Source organism: Athene cunicularia, assembly GCF_003259725.1.
Source record: "Athene cunicularia isolate RWA chromosome 3 unlocalized genomic scaffold, athCun1 chr3_part1, whole genome shotgun sequence".
In the NCBI taxonomy this organism is placed as follows: Eukaryota; Metazoa; Chordata; class Aves; order Strigiformes; family Strigidae; genus Athene; species Athene cunicularia.
Window position 1 is genome coordinate 65,543,402 of NW_020799097.1, and position 10,775 is coordinate 65,554,176.

A 10,775-nucleotide genomic window follows, 5' to 3' on the forward strand; every position below is an offset into this window, starting at 1 on the left:
TCAGCAAAGCCTATATTCCTGATGGCCCTGCTAAGTTGTATTTTTGTTAATACACATTCCCTTTACTTAAAATTTCTTCTACGGGGTCAGTATGTAAGTTATATATTCACTTCATTAACTAGTCATGACAATCCAGTGGTGTTCTGTATCGCAGCATAATTATGTGTGCTTGTTGATTATAAGTAGTACCTGTATTATATGAAATAATTTATCATGTACTGCTAATGATGTCATTTTGATGTAGCATTTAATCAAGGCTTTTATCTGTTAAAAAGCCATGTGTCTTTGATGTTAAAATCACTAATAACCTATATTACATGTATTTTATGTCTGCTTGCATAGATCATGCTTTGAAGTGCACACATAAATGCTAACCTTAGGGAAAACATGGCCTGTGAAAGAGTAGTGACTGACAATAAAGCTGGAATCATCCTAGATTCTAATTTGGACACTGATGTGCATTTGGACAAATTATTAACTCTTTTCTAAGAATTTTTCTATCTGTGGAATAGAGATAATAACAGGATGTTACATCTGTATATAATAATCAGGGTTTTGTTGGCAATATAACGTGGATGTTGAGTGAGGAGGAGGTCTAGAAGGCTCAGCATGAAATCTGTTCACACTCTACCTTATAGTTTATCCTCATCAGGGAAAGCTAATTGCATACCTAATTGATGTTTTAAGTTCCAGTACTAGATACAGTCAGGTGTTGCCTGTTATGACTACAAACTTTATATAGGTATATTCTAACTTACTAATTTAATTACATATTTTAGTTTATTATGTTGTTGAAGAGGGTGTCTATGTTAAAATACCATTTTTGCTGAAAAAGCGTTTTTGATTCAATGGAGTATAATAGGAATTCACTATTTAGCTTGATTTTAGTCATGATCCTCTAGACAGTCATTCTAACAGTTTTTTGGATGGCTACTCTGAAAATTTTAGTCATCATTCTTTCTTGGTTGGAATGTTTAGTTCTAGTTGTCAAAAATGTCATAATTTTGATTTAAATGTTAAATTCATTAAGTATTAGAATTTCCATTATTTGATTTCTAGATAGTATCAGTGCATTACTTCCTCTAGCCACTTAACTTGTGATAACCTGATTTAATAAGTACATAAATATAAATAAAAAGGAATGGAGTGAGTTAAGATACCCTGTGTTTGTGAGAATTCATAACTACTGTCATATAATTATGAGACGAAGACACTTGCTAAGCACAAAGATGAATCTCTTAACTTGAAGTATTTGCATGCCTGTATTCCTCTTCTGCACATCTGTTGTGTCACTACTAGTTTGGGTCTTGTAACAGCTTAAAGCATTACATTCTTAGGGAGTTTAGCAGAAGTGCATCTGAAGAGATGATACAGCTCACACAGATCCTTGGTTCTGAAAGCTTAGAAAATACACTGTTAGTTATGAAGGAGTTTGAGAGGGCATAAGGGATGTGTCAGTCAGCAGAGGTATAGTAACAGTTCTGTTTGCATGCATAGAATTAAGAAGCTTAAGAGCAATGGAAATTTTGTCCTTGCCTGTCACCATCCTGTCATGCATGCCTGGTCACTACCCAAAGCATCCTTCCTTCAGCTGTACTGAATGAAGGTAATGGCAGATATCATTCTTCTCATACTGGTGAGGAGTCCTTTTTATGCTAACAATACTTGGTTCCACAGGAACCTTGTTCCCTGACCTGTAAGTAGATTTAGAAATGCCTGTATCTCACAACAGACACACTAAGTTGTGGGACCTAGGAGCCCTCCCCAGGTCCTGAGTTGCGATACATACATTCAAGCTAGATCCTGGCTGCATATTGAGGTTAGACTTTGGTGTGCACCATTCCTATGGAACTGAAGTTTCCTTTGGATGGGAAGGAAGGATCTGTGTTGTGTTCCAGTAGATCCATAGAGCTAGCACAGTGCAAAGTACGCTTGGTCCATGATTTAGACATGATGTCTGTGTCTCTGCTAATAAATTAAACATGCCTGTAAATATTTCACAGTGAGAACATCTGGCACAGAACCACTCGCATCCATACTACTAAACTTTTAAACCTTTTAAACAAGGTAGTTTGTGAAGGCTGCCAATACTGAATGGTCTCTAGCCTGCTCTGACCACAAGTCATGCCCAGGAGTTGTTTGGGAAAGTGCTAGTTTGCATGGGCCAAAACCATACTGGAGTCTGTTCCAGCAGTTTGACAGTGTAGACAGTCAAGTTTGAGTGCTGAGACGCATTCCCTGGCACTGTTGAATGTTCTAGTATAGGCACAGGCAAACAGGATATTCCACATATTCCTGCAAGACTCTTTCTGGTAGTAAGATCAAATGTATATTTTTAAAATAAATTATGTTTTCTTTCCTTCCCTTAACATGCGAGAAGCAATTTGCTTAATGCTGTGATGGGAGGGAAACTTTTGATGGAGAAGAATGGAATATTTTAATAAAAGAAAATAAAGTAACAGCATTCCTTTTGATTTTAGTCAGCATGAGTCCTTCAATAATTGTCCTGTCCTGTGGGAACAGGTTCCATGGTTTAACACTGACTTTTGAAAGTGTCAGAGCTTGTGCATTGGTTAATGTCTCTGACAATAGAATATAGAGCTACACAGCAACTTTGTATAATGTATGTGCACTTCTCTGGTGTAGTTTGCTTAAAAAATTTATTACACCTAGATTTTGCTAACACTACATGCATTCATGGTTGTACTACCCAGAGTTTTTATAAAAGGTTCTTACATTACCATATGCTTCCTTCCACAGGTGTCATAGTATAGAGAAACCATATGTCCATTCTAGTTCTGTGTATAATAAATAATGTTCGATTTTTCTACACACAAAGTAGAAATAATAATTTGACATTTCACGTGTTTTCATGATCTTGAGAAGAAATCTTTCAGGATTTATGTTTCAAATATCTTAAGTGCTTTAGTGGGGAAAAAAAAGAGCATCTTGTTTCAGCAATCATTTCAGTTACCTTTGCCATCACTTTTTATACACCAAGCTGCATTATTAAAATGTTCTTCAATAAGCTGCCTTGTATTTGGGCAACTTCATAGAAAAGCATCTGATGGATGGAAAAGGATACCAGAGAGGAGCAGAACTGCTCTTTTTAAGCATCTCTAGTCAAATTGCCTTTTAATTTTCACTTTGTGTTCCTCTTAAACTCAAAGAATCATGCTTGTTGTTATGGATTCTATATGTCTGTCATATTTCAGTAATAGATATAACTACTGTGCTGCTAATTTCACATTAACGCAGAAGCAGGTTTGCTTCAGGATAAATACAGTATACTTTTTCCATCTCAGTGTTGCTGGGCTTTTTTAGAGCTTGAAATCAGAGGATGGTTGAGGTTGGAAGGGACCTCTGGAGGTCATCTAGCCCAACACCTCTGCTCTAGTAAGTGTCCTGTAAAATGGGTTGCTCAGGACCATGTCCTCTGTGTGTTGCCCTGCCCCTCCACTCTATCCATGGTTTAATTTGCAGCACTGAAGGAAGAAGTTTGAGGGAAAAAAATGTCACTGTTAATTCAAAAGACAGCTTTTGAATATCTCCAAGGATGGAGGCTCCATAGCCTCTCTGGGTAACCGGTGCCAGTGCTCAGTCATCCTTACAAGTAAAAAGTGTCTCCCAATATTCAGAAATACAAGACCCTCCTGCATTTCCGTTTGGGCACACCACCTGTCACTTGGCACCGCTTGAAAGAGCCTGGTTTCATCTTCTTTGCATGCTCCCTTCAGTTTTTTTATATACATTGATGAAATGCCCCTGAGCCTTGCCTTCTCCAGGCTGAACAGTCTCAGCACTCTCAGCTTCTCCTCACATGAGAGGTGCCTCAGTCCCTTCTTCATCTTTGTGGCCCTTTGCTGGACTCTGTCCAGGATGTCAATGTCTCTCTTGTACTGAGGAACCCAGAATTGGATACAGCACTCCAGGTGTGGCCTCACCAGTGCTGAATAAAGGGGAAGGATCACCTCCCTTGACCTGCTGGCAACACTCCTTCTAATGCAGCCCAGGACACCATTAGCCCTCTTTGCTGAGGACAGATAGTTGGCTCATAGACAATTTGGTGTCCACCAGGACCCCCAGGTCCTTTTCTGCAGAGCAGCTTAACCCTTAGAATATGTAAAATGAAGTCAGTTACTAGCTTTTGTGGTTATACCTGTGATGTAAGTACGGACATTATAGTTAAGTTTCACATTATTTTGAAACCCTAAGAACACAGAGCTGTTTTATTTCAATTCTGCGTATCCATTTTGGGGTGCTGACTTCAATAGGAGCTGAGGCCACTGAGAACATCAAAAGATCAACACCCTTACTGTGTAAACTTTGGTTTATAAATTTAAAATTGTTAACTTTTTTCCTTCAAGTTATGTCATAATAGCATCTGAAGTAGATTTCATAATAAATAAGGCTTTATGCCAGCAAAACATTAATAGAGCTCATACTGTAAAAATAAGATTAGACTGGTGAATTTAGGCTTCCTTCCAATAAATTAGTTGAATGCTGGACTGATGCCTTGGCCAGTTTTTAAAGAATGATTTTGTAGTTTCTTTTGGCATCATAGCATAAAGCCACTTCGAGGGGAGCTGGGTTTTTTTAATTTCTTAAAGATGTTCAGTAATGTGGTCGCAGATTGACCCCAGCTGCTTTTAGTCTGGGACTTTATTTAGGTTACAAAATAACCTAAGTGTGTGCCTGTGTTTATGCACTCCCTCACATGTATTTACTCACATGTGCATGTATTTTAAGAGACTTAATGTGGCTTAACTTAAATTCAACAGTAAACTAACATACATTGCAGTGATAATGAACCCAGCAAGTTGTCACATGCCTCAATATTCAACAGTTATTTTCTGGTTTTATTTATTTATTTAAGGCAAAATAGTAGACTTGTAATTTCATACATTTTTAAAATATAATCTTAAGAGCATTTACCCTTCTTACTTTTATTGGGGTAGGGTTGTTTTGAAAACCAGCAGACCAGTCTAGTTTTTAATATTCCCAGGTATTCCATTTTATTTGTTCAACAGCTGTTCTTCAGTAATAAGACTGGGGAAAGGAAAAGCAAATATAATAGACATTTTCTGATAAGAACTGAGATTCTTTGGTAAACATTCTCACTGTATTGCTAACAAGTTTTATTTTGAAAGAAAGAGATCCAGCTAACAGAAATTGTACCATTAAAAATGGATTTAAGTATATTCATATCCTGGCCTAAAGTTAGAAAACTGTACTTAGAGAGCTAAACCTTTGGTTAGCCAATTTTCACAGAAAATCCATGATGCATTTTAAAATTCTTTTTTTCTTAATCTGTGAAATCTGTTCATTGCTTATAGAATACTGTGGGGGAAACCTATTAAATGAATACATAATTCTTTAGTATTGCATATAATTATATCCATGTCAATAAAAAAAATCCGTCTTTTACAAGTTAAGTTGTTCCGAAAGAACGTTAAGTGAAGGTTTTGTAATTTATCCATAGGTTATTGGAGTGGCATGGGATTAGCCTTAAAACTCCCAGTGAATTTGTGTGTGGAAGGAGGGATGGTAACACAACTGTGCCTTACTTTATGCACACATTATTGATGCTGTTCGCATATTAAATCTTCTGCCAGTTAGGGCATAAGTCTCTGCTATGCTTTCTAGAAGACTGAAAGCATGTGTTTAAAAGCATTACAGAATTCCCAGTGTTTTAGTTAAGAAAATATTCTGATTAACAAGTTAATTGTTTTATAGTGAGAATATTTTTTCCTAGTGTTCTTCAGTATTACAAAAATGGTCAAATTTAATGGCATCAATCTTGTTTTCAGTCATCTTGCATAAAATTGGAAACATAAGCATTACTTGGATAAAACAGACTTACAAAATGTGCAAAAACATGCCAGTGAGAAATGTGTCTACTTTTTGAAAAGTTACTTAGCTGAGAAGGAACAGTTTCTAATTACGTATTATTCCTGAAGAAGAGAACAAAGTAATTATACTGTAAACACAAAATAGCATTCATTGTTTCTTGCAGGTTGTAATATGATTACAGCTAACATAGTGTCGTTAAAAAGTTCTCCTTTGCTGCCTTAAATGAAGAGCAGATCTTTCTCAAAGGTATTGACTTACTTTAGAAAGGCACTGGGTCGTACAAATACCAGTGTTTAGACAGGTCCTCTTATATTTTTCAAATGCCAGCAGCAAAGAAGTTAAACATTATATGAATGGAAAGAAAAGTGAACCGAAGAAACACCATAGCTTTGTCTTTGTAATATTACCCAAATATTAGCCTGGTTTTCATGATATTACTGCAAATATAAGTAAAATACAGAAATCGTGTGAAAGGAAGCCTCTGTCAGATTTTCCTTATAGTAACTTTGTAATACTTATATTTTTGCAGGGGAAGTCCGTTTGACTCCAGAGGACTTTGCCAGAGCTCAAAAATATTGCAAATATGCTGGCAGTGCTTTGCAATATGAAGATGTGAGCACCGCTGTGCAGAATCTACAGAAGGCCCTCAAGTTACTGATTACGGGCAGAGAATGAAGTCTTTACCTAACAGATTCATGTCTTTTGCCTAAGAAACTTAACAGCTTATTACTGTACCTGTTAGGGGAGTGGAGTTATACACGAGTTCTCAGTCCCATCACCCATGACAATGAAATCACTATTTCAATGTCTTACTAGCGATTAATGGTACAGTAGGAATCTCTTTTCGTTTTTACAAACAGTGGAGCTAGAAACATGAATGCAGTGGCTTGATGTAAGCAAAATACTGAAGAAAGTACTGTGTGAACACTGCTCAAGAGTTAGAATTCATCTTGCAATATTTAGGTTATTGGAATGAGAAAATGCTGAATCTGTCAAAAAACTTGAGCATAAGAGTGTTCCATTAAAATTCTTACTCTGATTTTATTATTTCAAACAATTACTTAATAAGTATAATAGCTTTAAAATCATAATTCAGATTAGCGCTTTCCTCCTGAAGTGAGAGCGTGTGAGAAGGCTGACAGATCCACAATGGGAAGGACTTTTTTCTGTAAACAAATTATTTGGGTATTATCTGAGGCATAAGTCAAAGTTGAGGGAAACTTGAGGACATTTGTATTTCATTATAAAACGTGCTGGAAAAAACATCTCTTGATATTTCAGAGAGTCATTTTGATGGTGTTCCAACCCAATCCCCCACAACTGTACAGACTGCTAAATGTATTCTTGATTATTGGTTCTTGCTCCTTTTGTGTGAACACTTACAATTTTGTATATGTATGGATAATTAAGAGAAAGTACTAATACTTCTCAGAGATGATCCTGAAAGCTGAGGCCGAGATTCTAAACAACATGAACTTTTAGGGAGATTTACCTTGTAGCTGTTTCATCTTCTTAAGAGACTGAAAAAAAGGCCTGTTCTTCAGTCATTAAAGCAGTATAGGTTCATCTCTGGTATTAGTGTCATAGAGCTTCTTATTTCCAGCTAATATTCTTCCTGTTTGCTTTGTTGTGGATACTTTTTGGACTTGGGATTTAATTAAAATATCTTGGAAACTGTATTTTGAGTCTTTATGAGGTCTGCATTTGCAATTATGGAGCTCTTGATTGTTAAAAATCTATCCATGCTGTTAAAAGAAAGAAGAAGTATCCTTTTAACTGGCATGACATAATAGAGTACACCATAAAGCATGTCTTATTTATGTAATAATTTTAATTACATAGTATCTGATCTGTCTCTCCAAGCTGTCAGATCAAATCCACATATTCGTTATAGCTGCACTGTTTTGCAGTTACTAAAATAAGTTTGATATTCACAGCAAAAAGATGAGGAAAAGAAAATCAGATGTAAGCATGCATTAAAGTTTAGCTGGTCGTATCCATTTAAGAGTGTAGAGTCTCTGACAGGTTTGAGAAGGGTGGTGTGAAACTTGTAAATATGTGCTTAAGTGTTTTAGTTGACTGAGGTTTAATAGGTAAAATGTCTAGTATTTGTGTTGCTTTCGATATGGGATAGCATGCTAATCTAGACAGTGATCTGTATTAGATTTTAATTGCTCTGGGAAATTTAGAATAAATCAGTCTGAAACTTTTTTGACAGTAATGCTGTACAGCCCTGGGCAGTAAGCCTGTGTTTTGTACAGTGAGTGCTTCATGTAAGCTGGATCCCTCACTTCAGTATCAAACTGAATTACTGTAAATTATTCCAGGTATATTATTGTGGTGTTACACTGTGTTTGGAAAAGCAGCTTTTCAGTTGGAAGAAGGATACAGAACATTGATCCGTATAGAAATACCTATATTGCATTGCTATAAAAAAATCAGAAGTTGCTTTATTTGGGGATCATACCACTACTTACTAATACCAGCTTCAGTCCCCAGCACTTGAAAGAGGAATGTCAGTTTTCCTGTTTCTATTTATAAAATAATTAAAAGAACTTTGGGCCTTTTGTATTATGTGGAAAAATAAGTCAAGCTGTGATATGATACTATATTAATTTGAGGCTTTTCAATTTTTTTTTTGGTGATTGAATGATATGAAATGGAAGTAAATAACTAAGAAGCTTGCAAGCAAAAATTTAAGCATTTCTTAAAGTCTATAAAAGATTGCCTGTTGGCCATGATTATGTTGAACCTCTAGGTTCCTCTAGGAAACCAGGGGATCATCAGTGAAAAAGCAATAAGCAAAGAAAAAGTCACAAGCAATTTTTTTGAGTGATCATTTATAAATGTGTAACCTTGTTCTACCTAGAAAGACGTTAAAATAAGTGTCTCCGAGGGGAATGGAGATGAAAATCCTAATACAGAAGTTTAAAAATTGTTTAGAGAAGCTATCAGGACATTCTTTCTGAAAATAAATTAGTGTTTAAAAGATTTAACATATAAAATTCTCATTAATTCTGTAAAATTAAACATATCTTAATACTGACCTTCAGGCCACAATACATGAATTAGCATATTGAGTTTTATTTTGCATAAAATTATTTTTTAAATAAAATTTTTTTAAAATTATTTTTTAAATAAAATTATTTTTGCATAAAATTATCATTTATTTTTTGAGAAGTTTTGTTACAGCCCATCAAACCATGTTTGATGTCACATCTTTAAGCTGCTAACATTTGATGCCACAGACTCTATCATCTAAACTGATGCCTAAAGTAAATTATAGCAAAACATTTCCATTCCATTAAATATAGCCTCTGGGACAACTTTAAATGTGGCAGATAGCCCAAAAGTACAAACCAGTGTTGCAGAACAGTTCAAAAAGTGTACATATCTGAAAATATTGGAGAATGTAGGTAGATAGTATGTAATTATTCCAAATTGGAATTTGTGGCCCCATTGTTAAATATTGTGTGTAATTTAAGTGTTGACCGATTAATTTTACAGCCATTCTGAATGATAAAGTATCAACCCATAGCTCCTCTTAACTTCCCAACATGTATGAGTACAATATTAAATAAAGGAAAGCACTGCTTTTGTTGCGAGGTACAGTCAACAACTCTATCTTCTTCAGCACAATTGCTGCCTACATGCTTCTTGGCCTTTCTCATTTGGATTGTGAGTTCTCAATCTTGATTAAGTAAGGAGAAAGTAGCATTTTCTGACAGATATTTCATGTTCAGTTTTGCTACTTATGTAAACTAGAATTGTAGTAAATCTGTTCAATGTTCTGTAAAAGGCTTTGGTATTACTTAATGGTTTTGCAGTTCTTTATACTTCCACCTCTCTACAGGGAAAGTTCCATATTATACTTCTGTATTCCTATAATAGTCTTTGAAGAGTGTTTTGCGGAGCAGGTATTGTTTATGAAATCATTATTTTTTTCAAATGTGCACTAACTGGATTTAGTAATACTGGAGGTGTTCTTTTCAAATTGTTGTAGTCATTTCAGGTGGACTTTTTAAGTGAAGGTCCTTTGTAAGTGAAGTTTCAGAAGCACAGACTTGAGGATGATCATATTCCAGGATGTGACTGTAATTATAATATTTGATGCTATGTAATACTTACCTACAAGAAACTAACAACAGAGAAGCTTACTGTCAGAAGTAGAGTGGAGGAGTGGTGGTAGTTTGTGTGCAGACATGTGTCTGTGCATTTATAATATAATGTATGTAAATTTAATGGTGGGCTGTAAGAATACCTTAAAAAAAAAATAATACCTTGTTTACAAGTATTGGGAAAATGTCAGATACAAATATATACATACTGCTGACAAATGTTGTTCTTAATACTAAACTTTAAATGTACTAGTATAGTTCCAAAAGTTAGCTTTTAATTGTGCAGTCTTCCGACTGAATGATTTTTTATTTTCTCCTTTTTCATGTCAACAGTAAAATAGGAGCCTGGTACAAAATGAATGAGAACAAAAATTTAGAGGAAGCTAGATTTACAAAAGATCAAAGATAGTTTCTCTTACTTTAAAGTCTTTGTGGTAATGTTCTGATTGAAATTGGCAAGTGCCCCTGCTTATAACATTTAATTCTTCCTTTCTTTTAAAATGTCCTTTGTTGTGCAGTTTATGAATTAAAGCCTGAGCCTGGATATCTGAATTAGGAAGACCTGAAGTTTGATGCTAAGTTTCTAAACCACCAGTTCATCCTGATACTGACAGCAACTGTTATTCACAGTCATCTCAGAGTACCTTTTTTAAAATGTTGGAATTTTAACCAAGTTTGTTGGGAAAAGGGGCATTGCTTTTTTTCTTATTGTGTCGCCACCTTTCAGTGCACAGCTGTAGTAACAAGACAACCTGAGAAGAGACGAATTTGCATATCACTATGAGCAAGAAAAAAATGCTATGT

At 35.3% G+C, this 10,775-nt stretch overlaps 1 protein-coding gene across 2 annotated transcripts in view; it reads left to right on the forward strand.

Annotated features, from left to right (window-relative positions):
- The window catches only part of VTA1 (vesicle trafficking 1), a 40,835-nt gene extending 33,303 nt beyond the window's left edge, over positions 1–7,532 (forward strand). For both annotated transcript variants that reach the window (XM_026844514.1, XM_026844515.1), the window contains exon 8: positions 6,383–7,532. In XM_026844514.1, the coding sequence (XP_026700315.1) occupies positions 6,383–6,528 (146 nt within the window). In that variant the 3' untranslated portion in view covers positions 6,529–7,532. The remainder of the gene's footprint in view (positions 1–6,382) is intronic.
- Positions 7,533–10,775: the final 3,243 nt, after the last annotated feature.